Below are 18,711 nucleotides of genomic sequence, written 5' to 3' on the forward strand. Positions count from 1 at the left end.
TGTTAGCATCATTTGTAAGAGTTTATTAAAAGAATCTCCTTTTATCATGGACTGACTGGGAAAGGGTTGGTAAAGATCTCTGATGGAAGGCAAGTTGTGAAAGTGGTATATGTAGCAACTGTTAGCCAGAAATCTCTAAGCGTCCTCTACCCCAAAAGAGCAACCCCTGAGGCACGTGAAAATATACTTTTTAAGCACTCTTGACAGAAGGTAAAATTATATATGATGACTGAAATGAAATGCAGAATTAACTACATTTTAAATTGTTAATTCCCAAAATACCTGAACAGCATCATGGAGATATGAAAGGGAGGAATAGTGCTCTGCCTATGAAAAAGTCAACTCAATCAGTTTTCAAAGATTGAGCTAATCAGCATAAAATCAGAGATACAATTGATAAGCAGTGGATCACTCTCCACTTATTTTTAATTTTCATTCTACTTTTAAAATTGTATTAACAGTTTCAGTAAATGAATTGTCTTGGTTCAGTTCACAATCATTACCTGCTCATCCTGAACAGATCCTGTGTACTATATTGTCTGTATTGTCAGAGGAAGAGGACATATAATATTGTAGGGAGCTTTGAAGAACACAGAATCAATAGAAATAATACAAAACAGCTCAACTGAATGCCCTGAAACTCAGAAAATTAAAGAAAAGGAGAAAGTGATAGGTGGTTGGCTGGGTGAAAGAACTGGCCCATCATCAGATGGGCCAGGGACAGACATATCTTGTAATGGAACTGGCTCCAGGTCCTAAATACTGAATTGGATCTAGTGAAAAATCTATGCTGTTCCATTTCCCTAATGTACCTCATTGACTGAGGGACTCAACTGAACAGGATCGGCTGATCCAATTTTGGGACATTCTCCCACATGCACCTCAACTCTCTATGATACTATCTAGCACATTCAGCATGTCCCCATGACCACTAGATAAGGATTTTCCAATTATATTTAATTGTTTACAGTTTTAAAGTACAACCATCTTCAGAGTCAATTTTGCTTAGTATATAAAGGATATATAACATCAACATTCTCTGTTTTTAACATCATGTGTGAAAAATTAGAGGACAATCGCCAGCTGAAGGCTCAATGATAATATGACAGTTTCAAAGTCAAGTGGCATACTAAATTCACTATGTCAAAATACAAATTCGTTGTACTTATAAAAATACATTAGGAAAAGCATACATTTTGCCCAGCAATAACTAAGGGCGATCAAACCCAAAGGTTTTATAACACATAAATCCATTAAGATTTCTTGTACTCTCAAGAGTAAAATCTAGAGTTTGCCTTCTGCAAATGGATAGGATCCTTTCACTGACAAGAACATTTCTGATCTAGTGGAAGAACTTCACTAGTGGAATAGGGCAAGAGGTGAATCTGATGCTCCCCACAAACCTTTGGCAAATGGAGAGCCCCCCCCCCCCCCGGAACGGTGGGGAACAGGGGACTGTATGGCACAAGGAGAAACTGATGAAAATCTCCTGTCACCTGCCTTGTTTCACAAGAAAACAAAAATTTTCAGTCACAGAATGCTACCATTAGCAGAAGCAAACTATGCATCCAACCCACTTTTCCTAAATACTTAGCTATTCTGAGTTGCAGAATTCATTAAAGCATTTTTAGAAGTTAGACTAGTATTACATAATGACTTCTACAAAATACTGTGCATATTTGATTAGATGTAATTCCGGCTCGTTCACTGGAGCATCTTCATTTTCTTCTCTGGCTGTAGGAAATAGCTGGACCATGAAGCAGAATAAACCCATCCAAGAGACTTATGAATACTATCATTTTCACAAAATTGAAGCAAATAACCATAATTTTTATACAGAGAGAGCAACCTGAAATTAATTTAAGAATTCATCTTAAAGCCAATCACGGAACATCTTCACTGAATACTGTATGTCTGTTTCACATTTTTAATTGAAAGTGTTACAATAAGTGAACGTGGATCTTTCCTGTTTTTGTGGAGTGTAATCCTTCCTTTCAGTTCTTCACCTACAAGAACACACAAATACAGGAATGGTTAGATATAGTTAGATTTGTATTCACATCAGCACCTTTTACAGTGAACCAACTTGCTATAACATATTTAAGAAATCATGACTCACAGACCATTTGTGAGTACTTTGCAATATTCTCTATCTCTTAAATGGGAAAAGTAGCAGGTAAGGTGAAAGCTGGCAGTGAAGAAAGCTGATAGGATGACTTTCAATTCATTTGAAATGTGGTGCTGAAGAAGAGTTGTACAGGTACCATGGACTGCTAAAAAGACAAATAAATAGGTCCTAGAGCAAATCAAATGAACTCCCCCTAGAAGCCAAGATGACTAAACTGGGAAAGTCATACTTTGGCTATATCATGAGAAGACATGACTCAGTAGAAAAGACAATGCTTGGTGAGGTAGAAGGCAGTAGGAAAGAGGAAGGCTGCATTACAAATGAATGGACACAATCAAGGAAGCCACAGCCCTGAGTCTGTAAGATCTAAGTGGGGCTATGGATGATAGGGTGACTTGGAGGTCTTTCATTCTCAGGGTAACTATAGGTCAAAGTCAGTTTGACAGCAGCTAACAGCAGTAAAAGGTGAATCACCAGAAAGTCTGGAGAAGTCATTCCACTTTCTGCTTTTCAGACTGAAATCCAGATTCAAATTGCTCCAAAAAGAAAAAAGATTCCCTCTAAAAGGGAATCCATACACTGATGCCAGGTTATAAGGTTGGTTAATTGTTGTCTAGGGCTTCCACTTGAAGCAATACCATTGTTTTGCTGGAAACACAGTAGATACTTCTTAGTTCTTAAAACAGTAAGCATAGTTGGCAAATTGCTACAATGATAAATGTAGAGGAATAGAAGACAAGTACAAAAAAGGGAAGAATGAGAGACCTATTCTACAAGATTCGAGAAATCAAGGGAAAGTTCAAACTAAGGACTGGGACGCTCTATGACAACAAAAATAATCCGGGAAGGAATAAAAAGACAATGTATGCAATACACAGAAGAGTTATATAAAAGCAATGACAATATGAAAGACACATGGAACGAAGAGCCATATGAAGATGAGCCTCAGATTCTAAAAGCTGGGGAGAAAGCTGCAATAAAGGAAATGGGGAAAAAACAGACTCCAGGAACAGATGATAGTACAATAGAACTGTTGCAATCCACATTGACAGAGTCAAATCTAGTGGTAACCAACATATGTAACAGATATGGAAAACAAAACGATGGCTAATAGATTGGAAGCAATTAATATACATCCCCATTCACAAAAAAAGAAATACAAGAGACTGCAGCAACTACAGAACCATAACACTAATCTCTCATGCAAGCAAAATCATGCTCAAAATTCTGCAACATAGGCTCTAACCATTCATGGAGAGAGAAATCCCAGAGGTCCAAGCAGGGGTCAGGAAAGGAAGAGGTACCAGGGATCACATTGAAAATATATGATGGCTAATGGAGCGTAGCATGGAGTTCCAGAAGAAAATCAGCATGTGCTTCATAGACTATAACAAAGCCTTTGACTGCATAGATCATGAAAGGCTATAGAACGCCCTTAAAGACATTGGAGTGCCAACACATCTGATAGTCCTAATGAGGAATCTGTACTCAGGACAAGAGGCTACTGTCAGGACAGAACACGGAGAAACAGAATGGTTCCCAAATGGCAAAGGAGTCAGACAAGGCTGCATTCTATCACCCTACCTATTCAACTTATATGCAGAACATATTGTAAGGAAAGCAGGCTTTGACATGGAAGAGGGAGGAGTGAAAGGAAGAAATATCAACAATCTGAGATATGCTGATGACACTATCAGAGAACCCCACAGACCTGGAACAACTACAAAGGAAGATCAAAGAAGAAAGTGCAAAGTAAGGCATACTGTAGAACATAAATAAAACAAAAATAATGATCACAGAGAACTTACACACATTCAGACTAGACAATGAGGAAATAGAAATAGTAAAAGAGTTCTCATATCTGGGATCAAACATCAGAACGGGGACTGCAGCCAGGAAATCCGAAGAAGAATAAGAATGGGGAGGGTGGCTATTAAAGAACTAGAAAAGATTCTAAAATGCAAAGACATACAACTAAGCACAAAAGTCAGAATTATATGAGCCATTGTATTCCCTATCACCATGTATGGATGTGAGAGCTGGACAGTCAAGAAAAATAGGTGGAAAACCAACTCATTTGAGATGTGGTGCTGTAGAAGAGTGCTGAGGATGACATGGATGGCCAAAAGGATCAACAAATGGGTCCTAGAGCAGATCAAGCCAGAAATATCCCTAGAAGCCAAGATGGCAAGACTTAGACTGTCATATTTTGGACACATCATGAGAAGGCATGAATCATTGGAAAAGACAATAATGTTAGGAAAGGTGGAGGGAAGTAAAAAGAGAAGAAGGCTACATGTTAGATGGATGGACTTTATTAAAGAGACCATAAATATGAGTGTGCAGGAGCTAGCAGAACTGTAGAGGACAGAGGGACCTGGAGATGTCTCATCCATAGAGACCCCAGCCATGGGTTGAGATCAACGTGAAGGCAGTTAACAACAAAAACAACAAAGTCTTAAAATAGAACAGACAGCTATAAAACTGTTTGGTATGCTCTCTCTCTCATTCTCTCTCTCTCTCTCTCTCTCTCTCTCTCTCTATATATATATATATATATGGTCACTCTATATCTGACAGTGGAAAAAAACCTTACTGGTGTAACAACCCAAATAAGATATATTTATGTCTCTAAAAAATTGCCCATGCAGATTACATTGAAGATTTATAATTGTATCTTGTTTAACTGCATGAAAATAAAAATGAAGTGAACTTCCTATCCAAACAGTCCTAGTGATAAATATCTTGAGGCTCCAAAAAAGAACATTTCTATATCTATCTACTACAGTTTTCATTAAGGACAGCCTTCAGTTATTTATAACCAAGTTAATTGCATTAAGCGAACCAGATAATCAGTTTAATTCATTGTCATGAGGCAGTTCTTTGCCTCTTTTTCAGCCCAATGGGCCACATTAAATCTTCTTTTGTGCACAGCCATTTCTGTAGCCAAAGTAAGGCAATGGCTGTGTGATCATATGAGAGAGAGAGAAGGATCAGACCAATTAATCAATGCCATGTAGATATAAAATGACTGATGTGCTTTCAACACCTCTCCTGCTCTCTATGATGCAGAGAACACTTCCCGTGGCTGAGCAGCATCAACTGATGCTCAATAAGATGAAAGCAAGGCACAAGTCAATGCCATGGTTTGATCAAGACTGAATTCATTATCATCCTTACTGCAGAATTGTTAGTCTTTCCTTGGATCTGTCCTTTCCTTGTTTTGCCTAGTAAAAAGTCAAGCGCAGAACATGCTGTTACTGTGGCAAAATGAAAAGGGTGCCAATTTCTAATTAGCAGCTGGGGGCAGGCGAGCAAGGAGGGTTGCCTTCAAAAGTAATGCTGTGTGACTGAGCACATTACATAGCATTTTTTGCTCATTTATTACTGAGCCTCTTGCTCAAACAGAAGTGTTTCACACAGTGCATGACTGCAGTGATAAAAGACAATTATTGGGAAAGAAAAAGAAAATAAAACTGCCTTTGTTGTAGTGTACTGTATCTATGATGCGACCACACTTGGAATACCATCTACAGCATTCTGGTCACTAGTGCTCAAAAAGATTCTTGTAGAGCTGGGAAAGGGGACGGAAAAGGGCAACTAAAAGGCTCAAGGGGCATGAACACCTCCCTTGTGAGGAGAGGAGACAATGTGTGGGGCTACAACGTAGCTTAAAGCAAAGGTAAGAACAGTGGGCTGAACAAAAAGAGGCATGATGTGGAAAAAAATGGTTAGGGTTAATTTTTCTTCCTTTGTCAACATTTTAGAGCCTGAGATCATCCAATGAAGCTGAGTGATGGAGAATTCAGGACAAATAAAGGAAAGCAGTTCTTCACAAAATGCATAGCTAAACTACTTAATTTCCTTCTATAAAATGTTGTGATGGTCACCAACTTGGGAAACTTTAAAAGGCAATTAGACAAATCCATGGGAAATCAGTTGGCTACTACCCAGAACAGCTACATATTACATTAACTTTCAGAGAAATGAGTTTCTATATACCGATTTCTGGAAAACACAAACAGGAATGTATTATTGTATTCGTGGCTGCTTGTGGGCTAACTACAGCGACTTAGCTGGTCATCATGAGAAAAGAAAGATAAATTAGTTACATCTTTGGACCAATATAGTACAGGACTCATGTCTATGGTGGCTTCATGGCAAACAATTATGTTGCTGACCAATGTTTACATTGCTAATAAGAAACATGAGAAGCTGTTCATATAAGAACGGGATACGCAAGATAGAACAAAATGGAACCATCAACAGCAATGATTTATTGTATCTAGACCAAACAAAAATAATTCATAAGAACTACTATGTATCTGAAAAGTCTACTCATGGGAGTACACAGCAGCCAACATTTTATAATATTGGAAATATTGTTAGGGATCTAAGAGAATCCCTACTGTCCTCTTGAAACAAATTGTTTCTCATGATGTCCTTTTCAAATGACAAATCCCTTGAACAAAAAGGGACTGTGGGAAAAACTGTTATGAAGCAGCAAAAGAATCAACCATCCAAAAACAAGCATCCATGAAAAGACAGAAATGATAATTCAATAACCTGATGTTAGGTCACGTGAACTGACCCTTCAGTTAATATCTTGAGACACTTTGTACTACTTGTACTTTTCAATACTGAACATCAGATTAAAAACTAGCTGCTCATTTCTAAACATATTATTACATTATTATTGTAAACATACAACAAGGCAGTAGCTTTCTAGAAAATCCCCCAAAACATTTGCCCCTTTAAAAATAACCTTAGTTGCACAGTTCTGCTCTGTACAACCTTGCAAGTCACTCTGGAAAACAATAAACATTTTATTTTCACTGCAAGGCATTATCAAGAACATAAAACACAACCATGTGCTGTTTTATTGCTAATGGGTTTTTCTTTGTGTGTAGATCTGTACTTCAACCTAATGCTTTTTTTCTCCTTTGGAGTAAGCCAGTATGAACTCTTTTTAAAAGATTATTTCTAGACAAGTAAGATTTATTTAACAATGAGCTGGAATCTCAATCTATTTGCAAACTCAGATGGTCATTAGCATGTCCTTTGTATTTACTGAACAAAAGAAAACAGAAAGCAAGATTCTTCAAGTGTGTACTAGACTTAAAATTTAAAGACAGTGCTTGAATTAGAAACCCACAGAGTATTCATGAAGCAGCTGTGGAAATCTCGGGCATGTCTGTGACTCAAAAAACATACAGTGGGCCCTTGGTGTCCATGGATGATCAAGTCCCACTTTCATAAAATGGTAAAATCAAGATTTGCTTTTTGGAACACACACACACACACACACACACACACACACACACACACAATATTTTCAAGCCATGGATGATTGAATTCATGGATAAAAAATCTGTGGATATGGGGGGAGGGGACCTGTATTCCCAAAATGCCTTTCAGCGTGGATGTTTTACTTTGTCCATTAAATAATAGCTGAATGTTTCCTCTGCCATTTAGTAATGCAGCAACGTATTACAGTACAAGTCAATGGAGCACAGACAGCATTCTGTTGTACCTCATTCTCCATCACTGTCCTATTTTGAAGCATCACTCATTCACATCAGTTACTATCACTCCAGTTAGAAGAATCTTCCTTTGTCAAATACAGGCCATATTAGTGCTTCAATTGAGTTCAATGGGATTTAACTTCCTAGTAAGTGCCATTATGATTAATCTTAATAAGTAGTCACTTTATTGCACAGTAAAGTCATCTTGCAGTAGCACAGTAATTATACTTTTGAGAGAGGAGTATTGTGGTTTGTTGTTGTGTACCTTCAAATTGCTTCCGACTTATGAAACTGAGAGTGTGTGACTTGCCCAAAAACCATCCAGTGGATTTCCATGGTCAAGTGGGGATTCCAACACTGATCTCCAGACTTGTAGTCCAATGCTCAAAGCACTACACCACACTGGCTCCACTTGAGGAGGGAAATATCCTCTTAAATTGAAAACATTGCATATTGGATTGTTCAGCATTGCAACTGATACCATATAAATAATGGATCAGAAAGTGTCAGATAACTATCTATCTATTTATTTATTTATTTATACTATAGCTTAAGAATAAAACCTTCGCAAGAGTTGCTATATTTTGAAATCCTGATGGAGAGTCCAGTTCTGAAGACTCTCTACATAATGAATTTGATCTAGAAAAACTTCTTTTTTTGTGAAGCTAAAGGGATCCATTCATTTATAGAAAAGCTCCTTCCATGCATGGAATGGGCTTTGATCCAATGGACACTGATCCTTCACAAAAGGAAGTGAGGCAGGTTTTCCTTTAGCGTTCCTTCAGCTTTCTGGAGGATTTGGCTGGGGCACAGGGAAATTGAGAAGTGAAATACAGTTTTCCTTCACTTCTGTTTATGATAATTCAGAACTCCCAGATGTACTCACAGACCTCTAAATCTAACACAGAATAAGTGAACAATGTTCCTTAACTTTGTAGAATGTCTGAACATTTCATTTTCAAAGAACTGTAAGTTAGAACAGACAAGAATTATTAAATATGTCAGTATATAATTTTGTCCAATTATACCATCTGTTACATGCAACAGCACTGGGAAGATTTCCTGAAATATTACTGGAATTCTCTGTAACTAATACTTTTCCTCTCTCTCCTACTGCAATTACCAATTTTTTATACTATCACACTTCTCTTGTATCAAATGACAACTGGAAGTTACTGATAACTCTCCATTTACTGCTATTATTTGGTAGCTGTCCAAGGAACTGAAGCTGTAATGAAAATAGTAAAAGGTAGTACTAATACTCCCTAAAGAATCTGTTCGCTACTACAGTAGAGAATGGAGATTACAAAAATATGTAAATTAGAATAAAATTCTGGATGATCTTACATTCTCAGTGTAAAGCCTACAGCTAAAAGAGGAGTTGTTTCCACCCCTCATACTGAGGTGTCCATTTATGCAAGTTTTTCCATGAAAAATAAATCTATACTTGTGGAAAGCTAGTACCTCAGAGAGGCTATGCCTGACAGGATAGCTTTCCATGTTCAGAATAAACATGACAATATTCAAACTTGTTTGATAAGCTGCTAAAGTGAAAATAAAACCAAATTATACTTGCCTAGAAATGACATCTCTTTGATCAGTTCTCAATTCCCTCTTTCTTCAGAAGGCTTCAACTTCACTTTGTGTCAGCCTTTCAGAAATATGTAATGTAATCTTCTACCCTCATGTTATTTTAAATCAAATTTGTAAGATAATAACAACATATTTGTAGTCCAACATTAAACCAGGACTGGGGAGTAGGAGTAAGAGGGTAAGAGAGTAAGAGGTTTTTACAGGAGTAGGACTAGGAATAACATTAAGAAAAAAGATCTTACTCCAGAGTAGGACAAGGACTAACCCCAAAATCACCACTACTCCCCAGTCTTGCATTAAACACTTCTCTTTCTTGGAAAACCTCTATGTATGTAGGACAGATAGATCCTTAACAGGAAACAGAAAGACCTAAATCTAACTACCAATCTCAACTAGAATGAACCCACTGAATCAATAAGATTTACATAGGTACTTATTTACCACTCAGAAATCAATTCAACAGGTCTATTAAATTTGGGACAAGCAACCTGCTTTAGGCTACAGCTGTCACCATTTTTAGTGAGCTCATTTTCTGCATCTAATTACTCCAATTACTATTTGATATATTTTTGTAACCACATTGCCAGATATTGAGAGCTGTTGGATTTCTATTGCAGTATATGGCATGGATTCCATGTAACTAGGCTTGCCATATCCCGCCTGGGGGCGGGACTTTCCCGGTTTGGGGCGGGTCCACATGGTCCCGCCCCGGTTTGGCCCCGCCCCCAGGACACCCCCCTCCCAGCGAGGACCTGGAGGCTGGGGCTTGGGAGAAACTGTCCCCAGGCCCCTTTGGAGGCCTTGGAAGTGGCTCCGCGATCGCGGAGCACTCCTCCAAGGCCTCTGGGGCTTGGGAGAAGCTCTCCCCAGGCCCCAGGGAGGCCTTGGAACCTTCTGCACGGTTCCCGCCCGCCTAGCTCTGCCCCCATTCAAGGTCCCGGTTTGGGCTCCCCTCAGGCCCTGCCTTCCTCTCCTGTGTGCTGGGAGGTGGTGGACTGCTCAGCTCCTCAGTCCCCATTGGCCAGATTCACAATAAGGGGGAGGAGCTGCAGCCTGCAGCAGTCTATTCAGGCCCCTGCAGCACTCGCGCGCACAATTTAAACCTAGGAGAGAGAAGGAGCGGGGAGTGAGAGACACAGAAGAAAGAAGGAGAGAGGAGCAGAGCAGCAGCAGAGGAAACAGGAGGACGGAGTGGAGGCAAGAGCAGAGGAGGCAGAAGAAAGAAAGAGCAGAGAAGATGGAGAGCAGAGAGGAGACGGAAGGAAGAAGGAGCAGAGAGAGGAGGAGACACAGAAGAAAGAAGGATTAGAGAATAAGGAGAGCCCAGAGCAGAGGAGGCAGAAGAAGGTGGGCTGGGCTGAGGGGTGGCTGGCCCTGGGTCTTGCTGCCACTCGGCAGCCTCTGTTGAGGGTAGGGGAGGGGCCCATTCCCACCGAGGAACGCCACCATTTCAGGCTTTCTAAGCCTCTGCTCAGACTAAATCAAGCTGTGGCAACGTGGAAAATCTGGTCTGGATGGGGCAGGGACTGTTGCTTTAAATGCTCATGGCTGCAGGGATGTGGGGAATCTGGTTTGGATGGGGCAGGGACTGTTGCTTTAAATGCTCATGGCTGCAGGGATGTGGGGAATCTGGTCTGGATGGGGCAGGGACTGTTGCTTTAAATGCTCATGGCTGCAGGGATGTGGGGAATCTGGTCTGGATGGGGCAGGGACTGTTGCTTTAAATGATGATACCTTTATAGCACCAACCAAAATGCACAAAACATATGATGCAAGCTTTCAAAGCGCCACTGACTTCTTCATCAGGCAAAAGTGTTAAAAATCCAACAGGAGAAACAAAGAAATGATGTTGTTGGAATCATAGGCCTATATTATGTGAAGATAATGTTAGTTGTTCTTAGTGTAGATGGTAGAGACAGAGGGATAGCCAGAGGCCTTTCCTCCTTTTTTGCTAAATCTGAAACTGAGAGCCAGTCCACTTCCACTACTTGTTAAATCACCTTGCTATGTTAAATATGCATAGCCATGTTAAACCATGTTAAGAGTTAAACCCAAAGAGTTTGGTTATGCAATAAGCTTCTGAAATATGCAAGAGGCCATGTTAAATAAAGCCATGTTCAATGCCCAAATGTGCTGTCGTGTGTGTTTTGGAATGGAGGTTGGGGGTGTTTGGCCAGAAAGGGAAGTACATTTCTGCTATCTGTCTAGAAATAATGCCAAAATGTCCTCCATTTTGATCATGCCTAAGAAACATGCATTTATAGTAAAAAAAAAAAAATTAAATCAGCAATTTTTTTCGCGTGTCCTCCATTATTAAAAATGTGCCCTACATTTGAAAATTTTGTCCTACATTTGTCCTACATTTGTCCCGGTTTGGAGGTCCTGACTTATGGCAACCCTACATGTAACTGACAGAACACTCTTTAAATTACCAGTCAAAGTACTCAATGTTCAGGCCTGAAAATATAATACACTACAATGTTACTCAAATGCCAGGGTCCCAGTAGGGAACCCACAATTAATATTCAACTGAGAAATTTTATCAGTTCAACACTTTGCCATGAAGAAACAGTCAAAGCACTTCCAAAAGAGGAAACCACCATGCTCCAAGGCACATCCCACTGTTGAACATCTCTTACTGTGAAGAAATTCTTCCTAATGTTCAAGTGGAAGTCTCTTTTCCTCCATGTTCTAGCTCTCGGAGCAGCAGAAAACAAGCTTAAACCATCTTCTACATGGCATCCATTCAAATATTTAAATGTGGCTATCATGTCCCCTCTTAACTTTCTTTTCCCCAGGCTAAACATATCCAGCTGTTACCATTTGGCCTGCACTTCTTTGGAATATTCAAGTTCATCTGTATCCTTCCTGAACTGTGGTGCCCAGAACTATACACAGTATTCCAGGTGAGGTCTGACCAAAGCAGAATAGAATGACACTATTACTTCCCCTAATGTAGACACTATACTACATCAGCCTGGAATCTCACGGCCCTTTTTTTAGCTGCCAGATCACACTGTAGAACAGACTCATGTTTAGCTTGTGGTCCACTAAGACTCCAAGATCCCTTTCATATCTACTGTTGTCAAGGAAGTGTCACCCATCTTATATTGTGCATTTCATTTTTTTCTGACAAAGCGTAGTGTCTTATATTTCTCCTTGCTGAAATTTACTTTGTTAAGTTTTGGCCCAATTCTCTACTCTGTTAAGCTCATTCTGATTTCAGATCCTGTCCTCAATAGTATTGGCAAACCCTCTTAATTTGGTGTCATTTGCAAATTCAATAAGCATACCCTCTATTCGTTTATGTAAGTCACTCATGAAAATGTTGAATAGCACTAGGCTCCGGACAAAATCCTGTGGCACCCCGCTAGTCACTACTCTTCAGGATGGAGGCACTGGTGAACATCCTTTGAGTTTGGTAGGTCAAGCAATTACAAATCCACCAAACTTACTGAAATCAAAATATGCTACATTATAATTTACATATTTTTACATTTTAATATTATAATTGTCATATTCACACTATCTCAGCCACCCATGTAGAATCAACCTATATTTGTCAGTTTGCTTTATAATATACTATATTGGTTTTTGCATTTCTACCTGGATAATTTGTTTTATATTTGCACTGCATTAATTTTACATTTGTATTGCTTTATATTTATATTACTCCTTCCTTGCCCTACATGTTTGAATACATGTATTTTAGACCATACACATTTGACAAAGTTGGCTATTTTTGGTTATTGTTTTATCATACACATCAGTGGTATAACAATAACTATAATAAATAATTTCAGCTAAAGCAGCCTTGGAAAAAGATTTTATTCAAATTTCTTTTTGCCTCAAAATGCCCTTTTGGGGTGTGGGGCATTTCTTCAGCATGAGGGGAGGGTGGGGTGGAACATTTTAGACCCAGGAGTAGCCTTTATTTTATTTTCATTTTGTTTTTAAAAAGCAACTAAACATGAAATCAATTCCTGTGGTTAAGAAAGAACTCTCCTGGGACTAAAATTTCCTGGGAGGCCTAAAATCATGGCAAATATGTCCCCCAAAGTTTATAGAGGGCTTGTGGTTTTGTTTTTTAGGGAGGAATGGCCTTGCATGGGATACTTGGAGGCTAATGTAAACCGATAGCCTCCTACAGTTGTCCACCCCGATTTACTCAATCAATAGCATTTTCTAGGCTATACACTTCAAGATGAGAAGTAGCTTAGAATATTTCTATGTAAGAAACCAGCACATGAGGGACACTTTTTAAAAAAGACATTGTTTTGAACACATCTGAACACATTGTTCTGCTTAACTATGGGCAGACGTAGATGGATGTAGGCAAAATGATACAAGAGGGTGAATGTTCAATCCTGCTTATGGTATAAAGGGGTAGAATCCTGTTAAGGTCATTGCATCAATTTTTTGAATATGGAGACAGTAATTTAAACCAAATTGGTATAGTCCAAAGAAGAAAAGAAATGCTGGTGATCAAAAGTATTTTTATCGTATATAGAAAATTCCAGGTATGTAGTTTTATCACTTGAAATAATTTTGAAGATATGTCTAGTGACAACTAGAAATACAGAAAATCTATTTATCTAAACAAATACTGTACCTTTTTCTACAGAAATGGGGTTTTCCAGAAAAAATGCTGTCTGTTTCCAGTGCGTTTTGGCACAAGAGGGACTAGTTGAAAACCATACCTGCAGTAACAGAATTCAGAAATCTGAGATGAAGTACAAGACGTAATAACATGCTACATTAATATACTAGACAAACACAAAGACATTAAATACCTGTAACAGCTGAAGTGGCTTATTCCCAAACACCTTAAGGCAAAAAGCTGACATAATACACTAGAACAATTAAGTAGAAGCATGTAACATTCAAGTACTCACTTGTTTGCTGCAATTCTTCTCAAAATATATATCAAAATATCCAGCAATTGCCTGGATTGAAAACAAAAACAGACAAAACCGGGAATGTCAGTAGTCTTCACACTTCCTGGCCAAGATAAGAGAAAGGTCTTTTGATCATCTGACAGGATTCCTCCCCCCCCCCCTTCATTCCCACAAGTCTCATCTGTGTCTTCCCTTGCCTCATCCTGCTAACAAAAGGCCCCATACAGACAGGCCAAAATAAAGCTGCTTCGGGCCACTTTGTAGGTATGCAGTTTAAATGGTGCATGCATCCTAAGAGGCCGGACACCATGCCAAAGTCACAATCCAGTCCTAAGGACTGGAGCGCAGCTTTGGTGCAGCTTCCGGACTTTTAGGACACATGCATCATTTAAACAGTATACCTCCAAAGTGGCCCGAAGCAGCTTTATTTTGGCCTGTCTGTATGGGGCCAAAAGTCACTCTTTTGGCAGAAAGGTCTACACCACTTAGTTCTATAACCCACGATCTAGGACATTTAAAATATTTTTGAGGTCATTGACATGAAAGTTGGAATAACCATTTAATTAGCACCACATATGGCATAATCAGATGTGTTCAAAACAAATAAAGACAATATTCCTATACCCTGTATATAAAGACTGAAGCAAATGTTCCTCAAGGACCAAAGAATACTCAGATTTAAAACAATAAATATTTTTTTCAGTTAAAGTAGGTGTTGGCAATGTGTGCCCCATGGGCCACATGTGGCCTCTATGACCCATAAGACTCTGGAGCCACTACTGCAAAGTGGAGAGAAACCTGATACTTTAAACAGCTAATTCAGCTTTCTGTGCCTTGGCCACAACAAGCCAAGCAGCAAATAAATGTTATGCAAATTCAATCCCTCTCCTTACATCTTCCTCACTCACTCCAGTCCCTGGTGGAAACACTCCCATACTCTTCTTCAATCACCCATTCCCCCTTCAGTCCTGGCTTAAAATCTCCATGGAAATGCTGCCAGTCCCATCCCCTCCTTCAATTTTCCCCATTCACTCCAATCCTGGCTTAAATTCTCATCCCTTGCTTGCAAACACTTTAGTCCTGGTTTAAAATCTCATACCACATTGGCAAGTGTTTTCCATCCCCCTCAGCCAGTCCTCATATAAATGAATGTCAAAATCTGTGGATGCTCAAGTCTCATTAAATACAATGGCATAGCAGAATGGTATCCTTTACATAAAATGGCAAAAAAACAAGGTTTGATTTTTGGAAATTATATTTTTAAAATTATTTTCAAGCCATGGATGGTTGAGTCCGTGTATAAAGAATCTATGGATATACATAGCTAACAGTGTGTGTGTGTGTGTGTGTGTGTGTGTGTGTCTGTGTGTGTGTAGTAAATTAAAGTTTTTTAAAAAAAGGTTTGGACCCCAAGTCGTTCCAGATGCTTCAACTTATATGCCTCCCACCTCATTGCAGTTACCCACCCCTGAATTAAGTAATGTCTTTGAATTCCTATTACTACCATGACAGTGATGTTCAATTAGTTTCAAAGTTATGAAAAACAGGAAGCTGCAATTCATATATTTTTCAGAACCAAAGCATAAAGAACATTTACAAAGCAAAAGAAAAATATTTGTTCAAGGCATGTTTGTCTACTTACTTCTAAGAACTTTCACCTCTAATACACAGAACTATACTGAAGCAAGCTATTTCAGAGCTGCCACACTGCTACCCTCACAAACTCCATAGCACAGTTGATGTGCATTCATGTGGCCTCTAGAATTTTTTTTCCTTGCATTCCTCCACCCAATGTCTCTAAAGACACCAGGCCAATTGTCTGAAACTGGAGAAAAGCCACTTCCGCAACAATGATGGATATGGTCAGAACATTGCCAACTCACTATCCTGACAAAGAAAAACTATTCCTTAGACTGGTTTTATTCTTAGGCACTTCTTGACTAATTTTGAGGCAACTTGTGGAGTCCACCAGGAGAGCACAGAAGGAAATTGGCTCATGTGCCCTCTGCAGTTGCCAAGCCCTAATGTATGTGTGTGTGCGCGCACATGCACACACACTAATCTTTCTTCAAAGAGTCATGACTAGAAGGCAACATAAGGCTGGTAGCCATGGCATAATACAGACATGGCTTTCATACAGAAACCAGCTTCTACATGAGAAGTGCATTTTCTTGGTCTTTCCCCATGAAAGAACATGTACAGAAGACTGCTTGTGAAGATGCATGTCAAGGTTCCTTTCCAATAAAAGGTCATCTGTGTTTTCTTATAAAAATTGAACTTTTGTTTCTTTCTTTTAAATATTTAACTCTCCTTCATCCAATAGATTCTACACACAGCAGCCATTAAAATTATTTAAACAAAACAGATTCAATAAATCAATATTGTTTACTATTTTTATAGACTGACAAACAACAAGAAACTACAAAGTTGCTTGTACTCCTTGAGCATAACTCTTAAAAATGTGAACGCAAATAGAAAAGTCTTTAGCCTGTATCTCAAAGTATTATAACATCATATGTAGCTCTTCAGGAGGACTCTTCAGAAAATGAGGTGAAGGGGGAGGGGTAGTTCACAAAAAGCCAGTTCATGTATGCCCACTTTGTTTTAGATACACTCCCTGTCACTCATAAATCATGGCAAGAAGAGTGATCTGGCTCTATCCATCAACTGAAGAAAGTTTTTGTTTGAATGCTTCCCCCCTCCCCTTTCCAGTCCTTTCTCCTTTTGTGTCATAAAAGTTCTATCTTTCAATATACGTACACTGAAATGCTTGCTATTTATTATTTATTCATCAATTTCATTCACACCCAGGTTTTCCTCCCATGAGAAGATGCTAGGTATGCATGGCTCACCTCTTTTTAATGTTATCCTTAACAAGAGATCTCTGCTGTATGCCAGGTTGAAAGAATGTGACTGGTCTAATGTCAGCTAGTGAGTTACATGACTAGTAATAACAACCACCCACTCTTATTAGAAATTGTTACCACTAGTGTAAGAATGTATGTGCTTTCAAGTCTCCTGTTGACACCAAGAACTTCATAGAGTTTTCTCTAAGATAAAATTGGATCTGGATCGTTAGGGTTTTAGGCCCTTATTCTAACCTAAATTGTAAAACTCTTGGAGAAGCAGCTGCATACTTATTAAATGATAAAAGGAAATGCTACAACAAAATTTTACTCACATGGGCCACTTGTATCACAGGTGGGGTGGAAACCTCCTCATTTGTTACATCCTCCCCACCCTCCTCCTTTTTCTCCTCACCATGTATTTCCAGGCTCTCTTTCCCCACTTCATAGTTTCTCTGTATCTAAATCCCTGCTCAACTCAGCCTTTTTGTAACAAATGTAGTTGGAGTTGGATGGGTGAAGGATAGGTGAACTTCTCATCCTCTCCAAACAGAATTAAGTTTGGAGAATTTTAAAAAAGAAATCCCAGCTTATGTTTCATATTTTACCAGCTAATGCCGGACAAGTATGCTTAACATAAGATGGATATCTCTTATAAAATTGCATGTGTTGCTTTAATAATGTGAGGCCAACTGTTTGAATCTGAAAGAAAAAAAATATTATGAGGCTATGTATCTTCACCTACTTTCACACTATATAACTGAATAAACATATCTTTCTCCTCTGTTTAATCATCTGGTTTTTAAAACTGATGAACACATATTTTCCTCTGTAAAAGTCAGGAGCAAAACACAGCAATAAATAAACAATGTAGAATTAACTTGAATAGTTTAACATAGGCAATATCTGATGGTTAATATAGTTTGCTTTGTGCTTTGTCAAGTTTCTGGCTGGAACAGTTAATGGTTTAGTAATTCAAAGTACTTTAACTAAAGACGCTGAGAAAAGCTTACAGGTTGATACATATAAATATAACAATCCTTTACAATGTCTTGCACAGCAATAGTTAAGTCCTATTAATAAGAAATATGCAAAAAAAAATCCCATACCTAAGAACTAATTTGAGAAGAACTATTTGTTACCATCCTGCTTAAAACTCAGGGAGCATAATGAACCACTGGCATATTCACATATGGATGACAGAAGCAGCTAGCTTGAAAGTGGCAATTTGGCTGACAGATTCCCAGCCTACACTGTGGGCAATCAAAGGCCATTTTAATCATGAGGAGTTCAAACTGTGCTCAGACACCAACCAGCCTCTTGTGCTTTGGGTGAATGAGAAACTCCTTGTGTAAAGAGACATAGGATATCTCCTTACGAAAACTTGTAAAAAGCACCACTGATAGTACATCTATACCGGTGTACTGCTCTAAAACAATCCTGACCATTATTTAAGGTAACCTGGCTTTAAAGGTGATAACTAGCACTTTAAATGTGGTTCAGAAATAAATTGGAGGTTTGGATGCCATCACCCATAAAGAGCTGATAAGATTATGAAAAGGGCACAAGTTCAATTGCTTTATTGTCCCAGTTCACAGACATTTAGGGCTGATCTCCCTTGACCTCTTTTAATGTTTTTTTAAAAGGTGGGCATCTATATATATTGCACGCAGTGTGCAATTTTATTTTAAGTTTATTTCTGTGAGTTTTATACTGAATTT

General features: G+C 38.8%; 1 protein-coding gene across 4 annotated transcripts in view; it reads right to left on the bottom strand.

Annotated features, from left to right (window-relative positions):
* Positions 1 to 938: 938 nt before the first annotated feature.
* PRMT3 (protein arginine methyltransferase 3) overlaps positions 939 to 18,711 on the bottom strand; it is an 80,852-nt gene continuing 63,079 nt past the window's right edge. For 3 of the 4 annotated variants that reach the window (XM_089521362.1, XM_089521363.1, XM_089521364.1), the window contains exons 13-15: positions 14,142 to 14,192; positions 13,859 to 13,946; positions 939 to 2,006 (exon numbers count right to left, since the gene is read on the bottom strand). In XM_089521362.1, the coding sequence (XP_089377488.1) occupies positions 1,897 to 2,006; positions 13,859 to 13,946; positions 14,142 to 14,192 (249 nt within the window). In that variant the 3' untranslated portion in view covers positions 939 to 1,896. Of the gene's footprint in view, positions 2,007 to 13,858; positions 13,947 to 14,141; positions 14,193 to 18,711 lie in introns of those variants that run through there. The other variant, XM_089521365.1, reaches the window with a different exon arrangement.

This window comes from Sceloporus occidentalis, unplaced genomic scaffold (assembly GCF_023333645.1).
Source record: "Sceloporus occidentalis isolate IW3139 unplaced genomic scaffold, rSceOcc1.0.p SCAF_4, whole genome shotgun sequence".
NCBI classification, from domain to species: Eukaryota; Metazoa; Chordata; class Lepidosauria; order Squamata; family Phrynosomatidae; genus Sceloporus; species Sceloporus occidentalis.